The sequence below is a fragment of the Humulus lupulus genome, chromosome 3, assembly GCF_963169125.1.
Source record: "Humulus lupulus chromosome 3, drHumLupu1.1, whole genome shotgun sequence".
Classification (NCBI taxonomy): Eukaryota; Viridiplantae; Streptophyta; class Magnoliopsida; order Rosales; family Cannabaceae; genus Humulus; species Humulus lupulus.
Genome location: NC_084795.1, coordinates 122,324,935 through 122,344,928, shown reverse-complemented (window position 1 = coordinate 122,344,928; position 19,994 = coordinate 122,324,935). Strand labels below are relative to the sequence as shown.

The following is a 19,994-nucleotide window of genomic DNA, read 5'->3' as shown; positions in this document are numbered from 1 at the left end:
TGGTTTTAATTTAGGTAAAAAAATAAAATTAAGATTTTAAAAATTCATTTTTTTTAAATTCCTTTATTTTTTTAATGTATATGTATTTATTTTAATTTCATTTATTTATTGTTTACTAAGAAAACGATTATGTGAATGCTTGGATTGGATAGAGTTGAAAACGACACCTACCCTATGGCTGCAACAAAACTTAACGGTAATGACCTTGACATGAAATTTTTTACTTTAGTATTTAATAGTGGTACAACTTAAACTATTTGATGATTTTTGTGACAAAAGGTTTTTTTTTTAATGTGGACTTAATCTCAAATTCCATCTCAATTTAAAACCTAAAATATTAGTAACATGTCAATATATAACCAGAGAAAAGCAAATATAAAACTGTTATAACTGTGCTGTAATATTTAAGGAGGATCAAAGTAGACAAATAAGCACAGAACAGGACAAACTAAATTTAACTTTTCTTAGATAGTTACCACAACACTTGAGTTGTGTTTGTTTTGTGGGAAAATTTTAAACTAAGGAACCTGTCCTGTGTGCACCTGCACGACAACATGGAACGCAATTATTTACCAGCGTCTAGCTCAAACCATAGAACTCTTCGTCCAATAAGAGCTTCACTTATTTAGAAGTATGTCAATTTTGATTATCCTATTAGGCAGTTCTATTAATGAGTTTTATTCTTCAGCGAAAAAAAAAAGAGTTTTATTCGACCGGGAAGCTAATTATATAACAATGTTATTTACAAGGGAATATACCGTTTTAATATTATTCTGTTATATTATTCCAAAGTTATGAAGTATTGAGATTTTAAAGTTAACAAGTATTAGAGGTTTTAAAATGTTGGGAGCGTTAAAAGTATCATTTTTAAACTCAAAAGTCACATATATCGTTCTGTGTGATTTGTCCTGCTATGACGAGAGTTTGGTTATGTATAATTCTTTTTTCTTTTTTCTTTTTTCTTGTGGCAATGTATAACTTGAAAGAATACTGAAGAATGCACGAATAATTATTTATACACTCCTTGTTTAAAATTGGTATATATAATAACGTGGAGACTACCCATAATATGTATCCTTACAAACACACACACACATATAGAAGATTAAAGAAACGCATTATAATGAAACACATATTACAGAAACAGTTGGTTTTCTGAAATTTTTCTTTCTTGTTTCCTTTCCATCATATTCTTTTCTCGTGATATATATCCGACACCAAAGTTACCCTTTTTTCCTTTCCCTTTTCCCTCTTCCCCAAACAAGCCAAAGAACCCAAAAATAAAATTTAAAAACAAAAAACACTAAAAAAAACACAAAATATAAAAGTGCTTACAAATGAATATACAGGCCACAATTTATCAAGAAATTCACCATTGCTAAACCCTTTTCTTGTTTCATACCTATGTATCAAAAGCGAAGATTTGAGCGACAGGATATATGATTAAATTGATTTGATGTGCATGTTAGCATGGTTTGCTGAAGCGGCAAACGAGGGTTCCAGCATTGCGAGTAAGTCTGGTGACAAAGGTGCCAGGCTTGTACTTAATCATTTCGTGCCTCGTGAACCGTTTTTTATTGAAGTGACCTCCTGACTCAACAAAGAAAGCCCCATTCATCATTAGGTCCCCCTGAGATTTCCATTGCCATTTCTTCCATTCGCTCTCGTCTGCGTAGTCCCTCTTGGTCACCTAAATCACCATATATACAAATTAACCAAACATAAAAAATGATCCAAAACGTTTACAACAATTCATGATTGTTTAGAATCATAAAGTTTCCATGCATATACATATATATATACATGCATGTGTCATATTATACACACATATATATATATGAAATGAGTACGTACCTGTTTTGCATTCTCATTAGGGGGAGCAATGAACCTATTTCCCTGACTGATAATAGTAGGGTGCTGGCTACCTCCAATGGCGTACATGAGCCAGTGGGTGTAGTCATTATTCACCACGTGGAAGAATCCCCATCTGCACCTCGGCATTCTTTGCACCAATCCTTGCCCAAAATGGTTGAAAGCAACCGTCACTTGCATCATTTGGTCCGCCGAGTAACTGTCACTCGCCCCGAACAACATCACCTAATCAATAAAATCAACAGCAACACGATCGAGTGAGTCATGGATTTAGATAATTATTCTCAATTAATCACTTTTAAAATTCAAAATAATCACCTCGTTGTGATGGGTGAAGTGGCAGTTGGAGATGGTGATGGCGGTGGAGCCCATGATGGCGTCGATGAGGCCATCTTGACAATTAGACATGGACACGTGATCAATCCAAATGTTTGTGGAGCCAAAGATGGATATACCATCGCCGTCACTCTTGGTCCTAAAACCTACGTGGTCGAACGAGTCCCGGATGTTGCCGCCATTACTGGCAACGATGTCGTGTATGTGAAGGTTATGGATAATAACGTTCTTGACGAACTGGATAGTAATGCCAGCACCGAAGGCAATGCGGACATTGGCTCCTCGAGCGTCGATGGTCTTGTCTCCGGTCATGATAAGCTCCTCGGAGAGCCTGATGATCATGCTCCGAGCAAAGATGATCCAAAGAGGTTGTTTTTGAGTGACGGCGTGGCGGAGTGTACCGGGTAAGGGGTCGACGAGATTGTTGTCTGAAGGGTCGGTCACTATGTAGTACGAACCGTACTTACCACCCACTGTGTCGCGCCCGAAGCCGAGGACACAGTCGGCAAGCTTCTTACGGTTACTGGCCCAGTTGGGGTCACATCTCCAACACCTGTCTATTGGGTTTGTGGCCCTGCATGGACCTGTCTTCCTGTTCCTCCTTCCTCTCAATTCTCTTCTCGTACTGTTCGACGTTAGAGACCTGCGCATGCATGCATATAGAGAAAGTTTATCATGAGTAAAATATTTTGGATCAATTATATACTCATAAATTATGATACATATATATATATATATTGAGTAATCGTGTATGTGTAGATATATTTTACATGCATGATCTCAAGTTTTAGCCCTGGTGTCATGTCATGTCTATCTTTATATTTTTGTGATACATCATCTAATATGATAAGTTAATAATATATATAGAAATATGAAAAATTAATACAGAACAATATATATATATATATGTATATATGGATAGGGGCGTGGGGGACTCACTGCTCGACATGGGAGTTCAATTGGTCAGTGACTTCCTCTGGATTTGGAGCGTAAGCTTCAATGGCATATTTCTGGGATTGCTCAGCTCTTCTTTTCCAATAATCGTCGTACTCGGCGATTTTAGATTGAACCAATATCGTAGCAAAAGTTAAGAAAATGAACAAAACATAGAATTTCATTGTGTTAACCATATTGTTGTTTTTATATATTTATATAATATATATATATATATGGAATATTTACCCCCGCGCTCTGGTGAATGAGGAAGACTAATTAGGTCGCAGGTATGGATTTTGAATCCACAAGCGGGACCTAGCTAGCCAACCCCAGTTCGATCCAACAGGTTATTATAAAAATAACCTGATTAGGATCACTTATATATGGCAGCAGATGCATGCATGCATATATCAACTATGTTTATTGTTGGGGAGGTCTTCAATGGTAAGGACAATGCTTTGTTTATATAAGATTTTAGATCAGGACAAGACTACACATACATGTACGTATGATGATCAATATACGAATTGTTGGGCTGGAGATGTGTTAGGCGGAGAAAGTGGTGAACCACTTCTAGACAACGGTTGCATTCTAAACAAACTACTCTATGTTTAGATTAGGCATTGAAATAGCACTACTATATGTCTAATTGCCATTAATCAGTAGTGTGTTTAAATTCTCCATACGATCCAAAACATTGTAATATCTATCAATTAAAGATGCACTACAAAACTATATATGGATATGTAGATCACAAAAACTAAACACAACTATATATAATAATGTGTGTGGTTTCTTTCAATAAAATGTTGAAGCCAAATATAACTCAATCGTTAAGTATTTGAAATAGAAAGCTGATTAAAAAGGGAAACATATTATATTAATTAAAAAACTAATTAAATTTATAATGGTGCTATTGTGGAAAAGTATCACAGGAAAAGTAATAAAATTTCAATTTAAATATAGGGTATATAGTTTGCTTAAATACTTATTTATTATTATGAATATTGTCACGACCCGAGCCCTAGGCCGTGACAGATTTGTAATATCCATAACTTGAGTGGTCAAAGGTCAAACTTTGACCCTCGTTGAAAAATAGTATTTATAAATGATCATTTATTTTATATTAAATCATACTATAATTATAAGTTAAAATAATGAAATAACTCCTATAATTAGATAGAAAAATATTAGTAATAAAAGTATGATCATTTATCATTATACATAAAACAATAATATTCTCACAGTTATGTAATCACCAAATAGTTAAATTTAATAAGTCATAAACACTCAAAATAATACTTAGCATCCACCATTCCTCATCCCTAACTATTTCATAGCTCATTCAGATATACCGATCATTAGATTCGAAGTCGAATACATATATAATGCTCAAAAGATAAGACAATGACCCGAAATAGAAATAGGCTAAACACATTGGCTCCATCGATAATTCATCATTTCCACGTTCGCGTCACTAGGCTCCTGGAATGGGAGAGATAGGGGTGAGCTTATAAAGCCCAGTAGGAAAACAACTAATATCATGGACCCAAAAGTTTAATAAAACCCCTGCATAGTTAGCTTTGAAAGCAAAACATATATCATCATGTATAAACCAAAATAGAGAAACCACAAATAATCATAAGAGCATAGCTACAAGTGCACATCACACCGTCCACTAGACCCCTAGTTCCCGTTATCCACCATAGAAAATCCGACATCCTAAACCGGGTAGCCGGACCTGATAACCACCACAATGGGGAGGCTCAGAACACTTCCTGTATACAGATGCTAGGTCTTTACACCTACAGGTGAGTGGACACCTGATCTACCTATGATGACACAGAGACTAGGTCGTGAAACAACAACGTGCACCAATCATGATCACTATGGTTCTCATCAGTATAACCAAATGCAGGTAAACATGAAAAGAAAGAAACATATTCCCTTTATATTTTAGAAAATTGGGCAGCATAACAGCTACATTTGAATAAACCCAAAAATCATAACCTGCATAAATAAGTGAACAAAATATATATTTGGCACTCGGTGCCCTCAGAACAGATCAGAAAACATGCAGGTTAAGTTTTCAATTTTTCAAACATTTTATAAATATCAAAATTGGAATATGTTGAATGCAATTTAATACGAGTAAAATAAGTCCAATAGTCTAGTTGAGTCCCTACCTCTTTAGATACCTCATTAGAATTTAATCCGAGCCCAAAGCAACGCTCCTAAGCTTATCGATGATCTTAGAATGATTTAGTCTGATTTTAATATCACGTTTTTCCTACGTGCACCAAATGAGAAAACGATTATCATCATAGCATTCCTTATTCAAAATCGTGTCCAATGACATATAATATGACCATATTTAAAATTTCAAGTTTCGGAACCTCACCCAAGCGGTGCACAATAGCGGTTGGTGGCGGTACCGGAAACGTCAACGAATATATGCATGGCATATATCAAAACGATCATCCCGATGAGTACATCACGAAAGTACAACTCCTTCGCCCAAATGACCTCCGATGTCGCCGGAAAATGCTTCCAAAGGGGCGAAGATACCCAAAATCTCGCCGGAGAAAAATGGTGAGTTGACCGGAATGACTTAGTGGGCGACGATCCTCTCACGACGTTGATTCCAACGGTACCACCCACTCGCCGAACGGTGGTCGGAGTTCGCCGGAAAGTCACCTCAAAGTTTCGACGGCGAAACTTCGGAGTGGCTGTATAGGCGCGTCCTTGCTCCGATGGCCACCAAACTTTGGGGTTTCCGTCATCGCCGGTCAGGGAAGCTGCAGCTCCGGCGCGTGTCAGAAATGGCACTCCGACGGTGGTCCAACTGGTTGTGGTCGTGATTGGTTTGGAGAGAAAACAAAGGAAAGAAAAGAAAAGAAAAAGGGAGAAGAAGAAGGGGTTTCGGGGAGAGAGAAGGGAAAAGAAGAAGGAAAGAAAAGAAGAAAAAAATGAGTACTGACTCATTTACTCAAGTGGGTCCCACCCACAAAAAAATAATTTAAATAATACTTTTTCTTTTTCTTTTTCTGAGTCTCTACAAATATTGTTATTACCCATATGCATGGTGCCCAATACACTACAAGATGTTACAATAATTGATGCAATTTAATATTTAGTCTCAAATATTTTAAGTTAAAATAGAATATATAAGAACTGAAATTAAATTGCATTTAGCTATGACACATCATATGTTGTTGGGCACCATGTACCCATAGCAATCACTACAAGAAAAGCCTCTACAGCGACAACAAAAGCTGTTGTCGTCGCTGTAGGTATAGATCGACGACATGTCATCGCCAAAACAACTTGTTGTAGGTTCGTATGTGTAGTGACCTACAGCGACGACAAAATGCAGTCGTCGCAATTGTATTTTACTACAGCGACTACATGTGAGTCGCAGTAGGAAATCCATTTTTTCGGTGGACTGGGATATTGCGACGACATGTCGTCGCTGTATGTGGTTACAAAATTTGAATCTCAAAAACTCCTATAGCGACGCCGCTGTAGGTCTGTCGACTGTCCACATCTACAGCGACAACATATCGTCGCTAGAGAGTGTGGGTTTATATGCCTTCAGCAACAACATGTTGTCGCAGTAGGGTCACGAAATCTAAAATTTTCTTGTTCAGCAAGCATCCTACTGTGACGACATGTCGCTGTAGGTATATAATTTTTTTAAAAAATTAATTAATTATATTAATTAAAATTTATTTAATAAAATATTAAATATTAATTAAATAAATAAAACCAATTTATTTAATTAAATAATAAAATCAATTTATTAATTAAATAATAAAACAAATTTAACAATATCCATAGTCTCCAAAATGTAAAAAAACAAAACATAAGTAGTATAGTCTCCAAAATAAAATAAAAACAACACAAAATAATAATATAATCACACTAAATGTCATCTAAATCAATTCCAAAGTCATCATCATCATCGGACTGTTGTGGTGGTTGTGGTGGTGGTTGTGATGGTTGTTGTTGTGGTGATTGTGGCTGTTGTGGTTGTTGTGGTTGAAAGTTCACCATCATGGACTGTATCATATTCATGTCCAAGTTGACAGAATGAAATTGTGGAGCTTGGATGTTCAGATTTGTATCTTGCAAAAACTATTGCATTTGGTTGAAGTTGTTGTTCTAGGTCATAATGGCTTGAGTGAAGTGTTGAACCATTGGCTGGAAAGCCTCAGCTGGTACCATTGGAGGGTCCACTGTGGTGGACGAAAATAGTGATGCCTCTGATTGTGAAGAGGATCTGGTGGCGCCTGAGGGAAAGGTACTAGTGCCCTTCAACTTGCGTCCAATACCTCGGTTGTGGCCACGACATTGACCAAGTATCTTTAAGACGACTTGTGTCTCATTGATAGTGGCACTTTCTGCTAAAGATTCAGATTGGGATTGAGATTGGGATTGGGATTGTGTCTGGACCTCTTGCTGCAAGGCATCCTGCGTTTTAGAAACAAGACAATTAATACATAATATAATTGAATAATATACATATATACAAAACTTAGAAAGTTACTTGCATATGCATCATTAGTATTTGTGTTCACCCATCCACGTATCAGATGATTGTGCATGTCATGGAACGTATCGATAATATTGGATAGTTCCTTAGTCTGAAGATTCATCTTTAGAAAACAAAATTTAACAAAATATCAGTTAAATATTTAAATTATTATTAAGATAACTTAAAATATTTCAAATTATTTATATATTTTTATTTACCTTCTTAAATCGAGCAGAAGTATAAGAGGTCGATCCATAGAGACTTGGATACTTCTGTTTTGCTCTATTGGCAGCATTTTCCTTTGAGCGTGCCATGAACTGTGGAGTGGTAAAAAGGTCAACTAACTTCTGCCAACTCTCATTGTTTTTAGGATGTGTTTTTGTGGTAATCTTGAGTATTTATGCTTGTTTTGTGCAAGATTACGCTTGATTTTGTCTTTGTTGTAGGTTGGTACGTTGAATCATGAGATAAATGTGAAAAGAAGAGGAAATGGTGAAAAAAAAGAGCTTTCAGCGGTCGTTTTAATCAAAATGGCGCTAAGGACGAGTTATAATACGTTTTTTATGAAGGAAGGATGTTGAAAGGCTTAAATTTGAAAATAATGGAATTAGAGTAGCAGCATGGGCTTAAGGTCCGCGACTCTAGTCAAGTCAAAAGCTCAAGGTTGCTGAAGGAAATTAGAGCTGTGACTTGCTCTTATAAGCGTGGCAGTAGTGGAAGTCAGAGGCGAATCCAAGTAGGCATCAACACACGAGCCGCGACTGGGGTTTAGAGAGTCGCGGTGCCTGAAGACCTAAATCAGAATTTGAAGGGCCTTAAAAATGACACGGGTCGTGACCTAGGAAAGGCCAAGTCGCGACCCGCCTATAAAAAAAAAAGGAATTCGTGTTTTCTTGAGTATAAATTCAGACTTTATGTTTTAATTAGGGTTAGGTCAAATTTTAATTACGAGTTTAGAGATAAAATTTGATTCTGAGATTAGTTTTTCTGCACTTTCATATTTTTTATTTCTTCTTCAAGTCTTTGAATAATTATTTTGTTGTTTTAGTCATGTTTGATATGAACAAAACACTTCTATCTAGGGTTTAATGTAATCACTTGGATTTCTATTTAATCTTATTATGATGTTCTATTGATTCTTCTTCTTTATTCTAATCTATATAATGTTTGTTTAATGCCAGTAAATACCTGATCAATATTTGCTTGAGTTATGATTTTGATTCAAAATTCGAAAGATGAGAATTGAATATGCTATCTTTATATAGACATAGGTTACATATTGGACGAAAGTACCTGTATGGCTTGTGTAATAATTAAGTTTATATGCTTAATGTCTGCTGTATGTTTAAGTTAATCACAGAGATGTAGAAAACATACATATAGGTTAAGATCTTATATATTGAAAAAGAATAGGAATCGATTTTTATTAACCTGCTAATAGAATAGGAAGAAAGAAATTTAGAACTGATTAATAAAATTAATAGAATGAAAAGTTAATGAAATTAACACCCTAGGTTTTTAATTATTGAATCAATCTTTATTCTTGCAAAGTTTATTTTAATTTTAAGTCTTAGTTTAAAAACCACTCTATTTTCGACAGCCAAATAGAAATTTAAAAGCATTTATTGGTAATTGGTTGATAGTCATTGTGGGAACGATACTTTATTTACTATCTATATTACTTGAATCGATTATGTATACTTGCGTATCATATTTTCACGATCAAGTTTTTGGCGCCATTTCCGGGGACTTAATTTCCAATATCAAAATTAATTATTTTTGTTCTAATTTGGCTTTTATATTTTACACTCATTCGGATCGAGATTGTATTGTGTTTCAGGAATTATTGGTATATGTGGTGAAGTAGACAAAAGGAACTCATTCCGATAGATCTTGAAATTGAGAGAACATGCAGACAAAACCAAAAGATAAAGAAAAGGTTGGATTTTATCATGGCTGAGAACGCTAATAACGGTGTGAACAACAATGCAAATATGGGTAATGCAGCTGAAGTCGTTTCACCATTGAGAAACTATGTACTCCCTACTGTTACAGGGATACATTCAAGTATTCATCCTACTATTGTTGAGGCGAATAATTTTGAGATCAAACCCTCGATCATCTAGATGGTACAGGATTGTGTACAATTTGGGGGCACTACTACAAAATTGACATGAGACGATGGTTTTAAATCGTCGTATGGACTCTCTACGTCGGTTCTAGTACCGTCGTCCCATGCAATGTCATGCCATGTAATGCATGAAACGACGGTTTAAATAAAAGCATCATCTCCTACCATACATGAGACGATGGTTCCTATACAAACGTTGTCTCTTGTGGTACATGAGACAACAGTTTCTGTGCAAGCATCATCCACTGCAGTAAATGAGACGACAGTTCCTACTCAAGCGTCATCTTTCTGCAATACATGAGATGACAATTTATGTACAAGCATCGTCCCTGTAATACATAAGACAACAATTTTGTGGAGACCGACGTCCCATGTAGAATATGGGAATTTTTTCATTTCTTTATTTTCAACTACTATATTCATTCATAATTTCTTGTGTAATTACAACATGGTTCAGACAGAATCAATAGGCAAACAAAATAATCAATAAAACTCCGTATGTTCCAGATTTAAAAATTACAAGAACAAAATATACACTTGTAATAACTATGTAAGGATAACTAAAAACTACAATTAATATATTTTTTAATTATGATTTCAAAAGTTACTCTAGCTATGACTCATCCGTTTAGGTACCTGTAAAGTTTTTGTATAAAGGTGCTCTGAAGTTTCCGTTTTGAGTGGTTCACCTAAAGCACATCAAGCACAAACCAAATAGTGTCAATGAAGGGTAAGATACGAAAGAAGACAAAGGAGGGAATTACGCTTACCAGAAAATGCATTATAGCTTTTGGCACTAGATCTTGAATATTCTTTCTGACAATGTCATAGTATGATTGGATGAGTAATTTGGTTACAAAAATTTCGAGTGTTTCATTCTCTGTAGCTTCAAGTGGCCTTAACATGGATGGGGGCTGATACCAAATAAGACAATAAGAAGGAAAATGACTGCTGTTAGAAAATGATACAGATATAAGACTAGTAACAAATCACATATACAAAATTAACTGTTGTAAGGCATATATAGTTACCTCTATCAATTGGATTGTAGAAGGCATCTGACCAGAATCATCAGGCTCGCCTAAGGTTCTGCTGTTAGATGGATTCCCTCCAGACGATCCCCTAGTCCCAAATATAGATGAAATACCCCAAGTCCTTGTTGATGTGTTTACTCCTATATTGCAACATACGAAATTTAAAGCTCATTTAACTAGTGACACTGGAGTTCTTGTTGATGGAACATTAGAATTTACCAGATGATGTAGGTTTCTCATTGTTCACTGAAGACCGACTTCCCTGCCAAACAAAAATTCACAATCTTCAGAGCATATCTTCAAACAAAATAGGCAGGATTACTACATTTGAAAAAAGTTAAGAGCACTTCAGCATTAAACTCCATCCATTCTATATGACAAACGTCAAACAGATAGTTGACCCTGAATATTTTAAGATAAGTTTTAGATAGTTTATACTTAATGACTTTATGAGACATATAAATAAATGTATACTTCATTCATCCATTTAAATCTCACATCAAAATTGTTTAAAATAAATAGATAAAGTCATTATTTTTTATAAAAAGAAAACTCGGGAGCTAACATAATTCAATCTTAGAACTGTTAACGATGCCTAATTCCGTATTTCCTTCTCCCTTCCAACCAAACTAAAATTCTTAAATTTGATTAAATATTAAGATATAATTGAATTTTAAGACTTTGTTCAGAACTTGGATTCTGGCAAGGAAAAATTTTGTGAGGGAGAAGTCTAGTAAAAAGAAAGAGAGAAAAGTTTTCCTAAAGTTTTATAGCTTTTTTTTTGCAATTTTTCTCTTTTCTAATAGATTAACAAAAGTTTTCAACACTATAAATTACATCAATTCCATTCTCACTTTTCCTATAAAAAATATTCTCTAATTGTTTTTTGAATCCAAACAAAAAATTTATTTTCCTGCTACAATTCAAGTTCCAAACATAGGGTAAAAGTGGCTATACAGTGATTCACAAATAGCAACTAGAAAATAAGACCCAGCCAGACAGTATTACAATACCACTCCTTTGTTTCCCTCTTTTCTCTATCATTGCCAGTTTCTAGGTCGTTTCCATTTTCTACAGAGTTGGAGAACGCACCTGGGTTAGTAAAGCTCCATTCATAAGAGACCTAGGAATAACAGCTCGAGAATTCTGGCTTTTCTCTATTGGCTTTTCAACATCTGCAATGCCCTGATACATATAAAGCACAGTAAAATGTATTCAGTGCAGCTTTTGATTATCTAGTCAAATTTAAAAAGTTAATGTATAATTGGGGTATTCAAGATGCAATCAGCCTAAATCTTCTGGTATGAGTTCAAAGAGCTCAACATATTTCAGAGTTAGATGAGATTAACGTTCAATTCTGACTAATCACATCGTGCCAGAAAAACAAAAACAATACAAGTAGAAACAAGTGTTGTAGAAATAAAATTAAGTGTGTCAAAAAGCTGTTAAGCATGCAGCAAACATCCTTATTAAAAAAATTATATCAATTCAAATCTAGAGATGAATTTTTAGAGCTGACTCCCAAAGATAGTATAAGGGGAACAATTCTGCTATTGAATCTCATTATAAGATTCAGAAAATCCCTTACAACAAGGGATAAACACGGAAACAAGAACCTTGCAGCTAATACAGATACCAGATTCAGCAAATCCTATTGAAAAAAAAACACACAGACACACATACACACAACAAGAGACTATGACTTTGAATCGTTATATCAGAGATTGCTAGTCCCAAGGAAGAGGTTGAAAAGCTCAAGAACTTGATTTGATCTTTAAAGAAACCTCGTGCCTCTTGCTTCCTTCCTCACTGAGGTGAGTATCATATATCCATGTCTTGAGCATCTCAAACAAATGTCTCTTATGCTTGAGTGATTGATTCCAGAGCTAATGATCTCATGACCAACCTCAAATTATTTCTACACATATGTCCAAGAAACCAAAATATCAAGGTTGAAAACAACCTCAAATTATTTCTACACATATGTCCAATAGCCTCCATAGCTGGAAGGGCACAGTATCCCTAACCCCTTCTCTACCCTTGAAAACAATGTTACATGTCCCAAGATAATCTATCAATCTATTATCTATTCATCAACTCACCAAAAACTTGAGTTGTCATTTTCTTTTTTTATTGTGTGTTTCTGGACCATATTACAGAAGGTGATAAAATGTGCTAAGGACAATGATGAACCCTACTATTTTGAGACTTGTAGTGACAATGTCGACCAACTATCTCTATCTGACCTCTATCTCTCCTTTCATAAAAGCTCTCATCACACACTGATCAAATCTAATTCCATCATCTTAAAAAAAAAACTGTACTTTTTAAAAATGTAAATCTAATGCCTTACATTGTGAAGTTGCCAAAAAAAAAAAAAAACAGAGCTTCCTTTCCATTCAGCAATAGAAAATATTCTTGTCATTTCGATCAGATTCACGCTAAGTGGGGTGCATCTCGTGTCTATACTCTCTACATATCTGAGGCAAATTGGTTCATTTCTTTTATTGATGATTGTTTCCAAATGACTTGGTTATTTCTAATGAAAGATAATTCTCATGTGAGGTAATATCTCTCACCTTCCACAACAATATGATATGACACAGTTTGGGGTTCAGATAAAAATTGTTTGTTTTGATAATGTGAGATTTTTTTAACAAAGCCTGTAAACCTCTCTTTGTTATTGTAATAAGACCAGTCTTCAGAATTCAACTAATCCCCCCCATTTGTGGCCAAAGGAAACTTATTTGATAAGCTATGAAAATTATATAATTTTCACTAAAGTGGTAGGGCAGGGGAACCTGTTGTGATCTCAATTGCTCCAAAGCAAGCTCAACAGCTTTGCTGCCACCTAGGAAATTTGGATGCGAAGAATTTATATAATCCATCTGAAAAAAAAGGGTTGGTCAATCAGCTTAAAACCAGAAAAGCAGTTGGATCTGTAATGATATACAATATTAAGAATCCTGCATCTATGACATGTTCCAAATAGATAAATCAGAATGAAACCAATGAAGAATTGTTACTTATGTAATGCGCAAAAACCAAAGGAACCATCAACTTTCTTTCTAATAGTTCTAAATTTTTTAGAAAAATAGTAACACCAAAACATCTTAATCTCAATACTAAAATATACACTAGATTGCCTATGAAATGAGAGAACTACCTCCATCTCTATAAGATGTCCTATCATTCTCTCAGCAGGCTTTACACCTTCACGTAAAAACTTTACCACAATTTCATCCATGCGCCTTCTCAATTTTGGAAACCTTTGCAAGTCAGTTACTTCACAAGCACGACTAATCTGTAACAAAAAAATTAGCTTCATGTTCATATCTAAATCTTCGATAGCATTACATTATAAAAAGTATCTCACCTTCATCAGTTCATCATAAACATAACAGACACACTGAAGACTAGGGTCCAACAACTGAGCAATCTGCCTTCTAACCAAAACTCTAAATGGGACCTGAGATGTGGAAAAAGTAGGAAGTTATTTTTTGTCCTCCATGTCTTTGGAAGGCGGAAAAACTAAGAAGTTACCATCCCAACATATTTTTCATAAAGGATGATGCATGATAGGGACAACAATACAGCATATGCCATTATCATCATCTCACCTCTGGAACGATTAATGCATTTCTAGCACCAGCAGCATTTTGAATAGCTATCCGAATATCATCATCATTTAGACCCTCACAAGGATCGACTTCCTGCAATTACTTATAGCCAAACTGCTTGTTAATACAGTAACACCTTATTTTTAATAATTTATCTTCGCACCATATAAATCAGTACCATAAACATAATAAGAGATGCTTTCATGGCAGGGGCCCATTAACTGAAGTAAAAGAAACAATGACTACCTTAATGAGATTGTGGTTCAAACTTATTAGTTCTAAAATTAAAATGTATGCAGCATATATAACAAGCAACATAAAAACAAAAGACAAAGTTGTTTTAAAGTTGAAGGTGTACCTCCAAGCTCTTTACAAAAATTGACTGAAATATATAATGGATCCTGGCTCCACCTGACAATTTTTTAGTTGATATTTCCTGACTACTTCCATCCACCATAGCATAAAAATCTGTTAAATGAATAAAACAGGATCAGAAATGACTAAAAGAGTCCAGTGAAAAATAGTAATGAACTAATAGAGACCACCAAATCATTAAGTTTTTCATTTAAAAAATAACATAAAAGATCGTACTTGGAGTCCAGTGCAAATTCTACAGATTACAAAAATGACTTAACAAAAAAAAACCTAAATTTTGAGCAAGATAACGGGATATTGAAATTCACCTTCACAATATTTTGACAAAATGTTCAACAAAACTACTCCTTTTTCCACCTGGTTGATATACAGGACAAGGTAGCAATATAAACTCAAATAAATAATTGTCACGGTAGTGAGACAAGCAAAGCAACGAGTTTTCAGGAGCAAACAAATAAATAATAATCAACAAATAGATGATGGACAAACTTTTACACGCATCTAAGAAAAAAAATTTGCCAATGTTTCTCAATTTGAAGTTCAAATGATAGTTTTCAGAATTTAGACATGTATAATTCCATATTACAATTGCATATTTAAAAGCAAGCATTATTCAAGATCCAAACAAATATGACATGCCAACCATATGCAGAAAGCCAGAAACACCTAGTCTTATCACCCAATAGCATAACAGAATATAATTCATATGATTACAGTACAACTTACATTAGCCTCTACAACATTTCCGTATGTCTGAAGTTCTTTAACAATAGCATTCATTTCTGAGTTCAGCTCAGACTTCAAACTTGGGAGAGCCATTCTAATATGTTGTTCCAAAATCTGGCATGTGAACATCATTGGCAACAATTAAAAAGAAAATAGGAGTAAGTGAATTGTACTGAAATGAGACACAAAAGCACGTAAAACTTGAAATTTACTTAATCCATTTATAGGAATCAAGCAGTATTAATGATGCAAAGAAAGGAGTTAACCAACCTGATTCAGCTTCCTTGATAGCTGAGGAATGCCACAACAACTAGACAGACCACTATATACCTTTAATATGGAAGGCAAATGAAAATTGAACAAAATTTAAGAACCAAAGCAATCATAAGTTAGAATGTTCTTGATGGGCATGAATTTGTCGTATGCATTTGCTAACAAATGGCAATCAATGCCTAGTTTCAACAAATATACAACACAAAAATGCAACTGAAATGTATATTTTCTTTTCCTCCATAATAGTAATTAATATAAACTTGACAAGTCATAATTCAACAAAGTAAATAAGTGGTAGCTCAGCTTTGATTCAAACAACTACTTGAGCAAAGTTGTTATCTGGTTTGCTTAATCTTGAAAAGATACATGACTAAAGTAGAGATATTTTTAATATGATTCTTTCCTCTTCCACAAGCCAATTTTATCTACAGTTACCAAATTTCAATTCCTTCCAAATAAAAATATAGAACTAAGTTTTGATGTCTCTGCCTAAAAATGTAAAGTTCTAAAATAACACTTCAATATTGAGAAGAAAACAAAATAGGAGCACATGTATTTAAATTCCCTTTTCAATATAAATGCTTCATTAATATTAAATGTGCAGCGCTAACTAGATCAAATCCCATATCATATACATGAAAGAATGACTACAAGATAAAAAAAATTAGTACAATGATAATGAAAAAATCAATTGTACGTGTAAAACTAGTATCATTTTGTTTCTATTAACCTGGTTATAGCTATACAAGTCATCAGTATATGAAAATATAAGATTGCACACTACAATCCATTTCACTAAGGCATTTTAACAAACAATTTATGTGCAACAGACAAAACACAGAAAAATAATATTATGAGCATCAAGATAACTACTCAAACACATTATGAAAGGGAATGCTACAAAAGGAGAAGAGCATAGAAGATTAAATATAGCAAATATACCTCCCATAATTGAGCATGTGCACCCATTACACCACCAATAAGGGTTGACGAGAGAGCATACCGTGTATGTATATCCATGGAATAGATCTGAAATCAATGAATATAACAAATAGATATGCCCTCTAAGCATAAGCCAATGCTTCTATATATACTTTACACCAAATAATATACACATCAAAGCTCATAAAAGGAAGCAATTCTCTCAGAAGTGCCCTGGTTTTGAAGAAGAAGCTATTAGGAGCGAAGAGGCCAGCACAGGTGAAGTCAGATATCCCTTATTTCACAAATTATTGAGAAGGATTCACAATGTATACATATAGAAATATAGATAGAGAATGAGAAAAAAAATAGAGCTACTACGCAGAGAAAGAAGAGAATACCCAAATGGCTAGTAAGCATAAATTTGTCTAAAATAATAAGCCAAAACCAAATATCTCACATTCTTTCTCAAGCTGAATATATATATATCAAAATAAATAGGGTCCTAGATTTGTAGCTTTAAAAAGAGTTAATATATGCAATTCTGGCTCCACAAGATTCAGTGACAGTAATATATACTAAAGAAGAAAAGGAAACAAAAGAAAGAACTTACAAGAAGAAGAAGAAAGTCGTTCTTGACATTGGTGAGCACCTCCAGCGACATTTCAGTCCAATTTCCATAGGGGTTTTGCTTATCTTGAGCTCACAAACCCAACCATTCCCTTGAATTCTTGTTTCGAAGACGGTGGAGGCCAGAAAAATCCTCCAAACTCACATCGGCGACAGAACTTCGGGGGGCCAGTTGCGACGGATGCCGACGAGTGGGGAGGCAAGCTTCACGGGTTGGGGGTTTTGGGGGCCAAGGAAGCTTGTGATGGGGTGCGTGTCATTGGGTGGTTGCTGGAGATGGCTCATTTGGTCTGGCCGACTGAGATGCGAGAGAAGAAAAGAAAGAGTGGTGGTATCGGGCTGGGAAGAAGAGGAGAGAGAAGGGGCTAATACAATTTTAGGATTCTAGTATTATAATTTTTAACTCCTTTTTCTTATTCAATTAAATAAAATCTGATATTTAATATATTAATTCATTTATTTATCAATTATTTTATTAATTACTCTATTTTGTTAATTTAGCACTTAATTACTAGAGTATTTTTTTTAAGTTAAACAAATATTTATCTAAATCTGTCACAAAAAATATTTATCTAAATCATTTTTAAATCCCAAAAAATAATTAGATGACATTTTAAACCAATTTATCATAATTAGTTAATAAAATAATATTTTTATTGAAATTAAAACATTTTATATCATAAATGATATAATAATTGAGCAATCATTTTTTTATTTTAAATCTCACAATTTAAAATGTAAAATATTCAAATCATAATAAACTCTATTTAAAAAAAATTAAAAAGAGTTCTTATTATTTATTTCTCAATAAATAATATGAATTAAAAAAAATAAAACTCTTTAAATTCTAATTATTTTTTATTTTTAAATTTTAATATCATTTATTAATTATTCCACAAAATAATGCACAACTTGGGACATAAAAATCTATTTATCATCCCAATATATAATTAAATCAAAAGTGATTTAATTTTCATAACTTCCCCAATTAAATTATTTTTTCAATAAAATATTATTTTTTTCCGTAAAATTCTTAATGTAGAATTTGTGGGATGTTACAATTTTGCACTCCTATTATAAAAAATAATTTTACATATCACAACTCTAAAAATTCTCTTAAAACTTATAATATAATGATAGAATTTATTATGACTAAATATATTTTTAATCACAATAAATTACAGTTTGTGTTACTAATACTCTTCGTCATAGATTTTTTTAGTAATAACATAATTTTGATGAAGTTTTTTTAGTTACAATGTTTATATTTTTTAGTCGCAAAATGTATTGTGACTAGAAATAATTTGTTTTTGTGATGATAAATATTTCAAATATTTTAATTTATATAAATTTTCAATTAAAATAAAAAATAATTTTACTTATACTATTATCACTAACAATTCCTAAATACTATATATACGTTTTGTTGACCTACCTTATGACAAATTGGACATAAAAATATAATAACCAATTGAATTTGCAATTAATATTATAAATTATTAAAAAATAGAAAATTATTTGAATAATTTATTTATATAACTAATAGCTATTCTATGTTTCAAATTATTAATTTAACATTTTTTATGAATATATTTATTTAATATATTAAATTATATTAACAAAATACAAATTTATGAATACTTGATTAAAAAAAATTGTATTTGGATGAGACGACAGTTTTCGTAGAAATGTTGTCTCATGTTAAAAGTAGACATGTTATGACAGTCTCACTAAAACTATTGTCTCATGCAAGTTTTAATTTGCATGACACAACAGTTCAAGAGATAATGTCGTGTCATGTCTATTTTTGACACAAGACGACTGTTCTATGAAAACTGTTGTCTCTCGTGTGTTGCCTAAGTATAGTTTTCTAGTAGTGGGGATTACCAAACGAGGATCCAAATCTCCATATCACCAATTTTTTAGAGCTGTGTGCGACATTCAAAATGAATGGGGTGAGTAACGATGATGTCAGATTAAGATTATTCTCATTTTCGTTAAGAGACAGAGCTAAGAGTTGGTTGAATTCATTACAAGCCAACTCTATAGTTACTTGGGAAGACTTGGCTTAGAAATTCCTTGGTAAATACTTTCCTTCTGCGATGTCAGCCCGATATAGAGGAGAGATTAATAACTTCCATCAGTTGGATGGGGAGTCTTTATATGATGCGAGGGAACGTTTTAAAGAGTTGCAAAGGAAGTTCCCACACCATGGAATAGAGAAGTTGCTGCTTGTGCATACATTTTACAATGGCCTGGGGGGAAATACAAGGACAATAATTGATGCAGCATCGGGAGGAGCGTTTATGAGAAAAAGCACTAATGAAGCTTATGAATTACTGGAAGAGATTTCCATGAATAACACTATAATTGGCCTACTGAGTGTGAGAATAATAAGGTGGCAGGAGTCTTAGAGGTCGATCCTATTGCTTTATTGACCACTCAAGTGGCATCTCTAACCAAGCAATTGCAGCAGAATAACCTTGCCGCACAAGCAATGCAAGTGCAGAATGTCATGAGTTGTGAGATTTGTGGGGGAATGCATTCTTATGAACAATGCCCGAGCACAGCTAGTTTCTCAACAGACGTAAATAGTATGCCTT

At 33.8% G+C, this 19,994-nt stretch overlaps 2 protein-coding genes and 1 non-coding gene across 11 annotated transcripts; all 3 read right to left on the bottom strand.

Moving 5' to 3' along the window:
* Positions 1-1,252: 1,252 nt before the first annotated feature.
* LOC133823110 (pectate lyase-like) lies at positions 1,253-6,098 on the bottom strand. Of its 4 annotated transcripts, none has more exons than XM_062255705.1 (6): positions 5,546-6,098; positions 5,331-5,434; positions 3,148-4,629; positions 2,191-2,851; positions 1,855-2,097; positions 1,253-1,690 (listed from the first exon to the last, which is right to left on the bottom strand). In XM_062255705.1, the coding sequence occupies exons 3-6, from the start codon at positions 3,336-3,338 to the stop codon at positions 1,466-1,468; spliced, it is 1,320 nt and encodes a 439-aa protein (XP_062111689.1). In that variant the 5' UTR covers positions 3,339-4,629; positions 5,331-5,434; positions 5,546-6,098; the 3' UTR covers positions 1,253-1,465. The 4 variants fall into 4 exon arrangements, with proteins under 4 accessions (XP_062111689.1, XP_062111690.1, XP_062111688.1 ...); XM_062255706.1 differs by having other exon boundaries at positions 5,343-5,434; XM_062255704.1 differs by having other exon boundaries at positions 3,148-5,434.
* An 883-nt stretch (positions 6,099-6,981) lies between these two features.
* LOC133823109 (dynamin-related protein 3A-like) lies at positions 6,982-17,789 on the bottom strand. 6 transcript variants are annotated; one of them, XM_062255700.1, is made up of 16 exons: positions 17,375-17,789; positions 16,783-17,056; positions 15,838-15,897; positions 15,568-15,681; positions 15,150-15,198; positions 14,825-14,934; positions 14,467-14,559; positions 14,223-14,315; positions 14,013-14,150; positions 13,648-13,734; positions 11,939-12,031; positions 11,066-11,108; positions 10,844-10,986; positions 10,583-10,726; positions 10,449-10,501; positions 6,983-7,617 (listed from the first exon to the last, which is right to left on the bottom strand). In XM_062255700.1, the coding sequence occupies exons 2-16, from the start codon at positions 16,858-16,860 to the stop codon at positions 7,551-7,553; spliced, it is 1,365 nt and encodes a 454-aa protein (XP_062111684.1). In that variant the 5' UTR covers positions 16,861-17,056; positions 17,375-17,789; the 3' UTR covers positions 6,983-7,550. The 6 variants fall into 6 exon arrangements, with proteins under 6 accessions (XP_062111687.1, XP_062111686.1, XP_062111684.1 ...); XM_062255701.1 differs by having other exon boundaries at positions 16,783-17,013; XM_062255698.1 differs by having other exon boundaries at positions 16,783-16,869.
* A 1,714-nt stretch (positions 17,790-19,503) lies between these two features.
* LOC133828294 (small nucleolar RNA R71) lies at positions 19,504-19,609 on the bottom strand. The gene has a single exon (XR_009890922.1). It is a non-coding gene; the product is annotated as a small nucleolar RNA R71 (small nucleolar RNA).
* Between the last annotated feature and the right edge of the window lie 385 nt (positions 19,610-19,994).

Excerpts from the sequence above, each read along its gene's own strand:
- LOC133823110 (XM_062255704.1), bottom strand. The coding sequence starts at position 3,338 with ATGGTTAACACAATGAAATTCTATGTTTTGTTCATTTTCTTAACTTTT. Across the intron at positions 2,852-3,147 it reads TTGAACTCCCATGTCGAGCA|GTCTCTAACGTCGAACAGTA; the intron begins GTGAGTCCCCCA and ends ATGCATGCGCAG. Across the intron at positions 2,098-2,190 it reads ACTTCACCCATCACAACGAG|GTGATGTTGTTCGGGGCGAG; the intron begins GTGATTATTTTG and ends TTTATTGATTAG.
- LOC133823109 (XM_062255698.1), bottom strand. The coding sequence starts at position 17,425 with ATGTCGCTGGAGGTGCTCACCAATGTCAAGAACGACTTTCTTCTTCTT. Across the intron at positions 14,151-14,222 it reads TTTATGATGAACTGATGAAG|ATTAGTCGTGCTTGTGAAGT; the intron begins GTGAGATACTTT and ends TTTTTGTTACAG. Across the intron at positions 10,987-11,065 it reads TGAGAAACCTACATCATCTG|GAGTAAACACATCAACAAGG; the intron begins GTAAATTCTAAT and ends GTTGCAATATAG.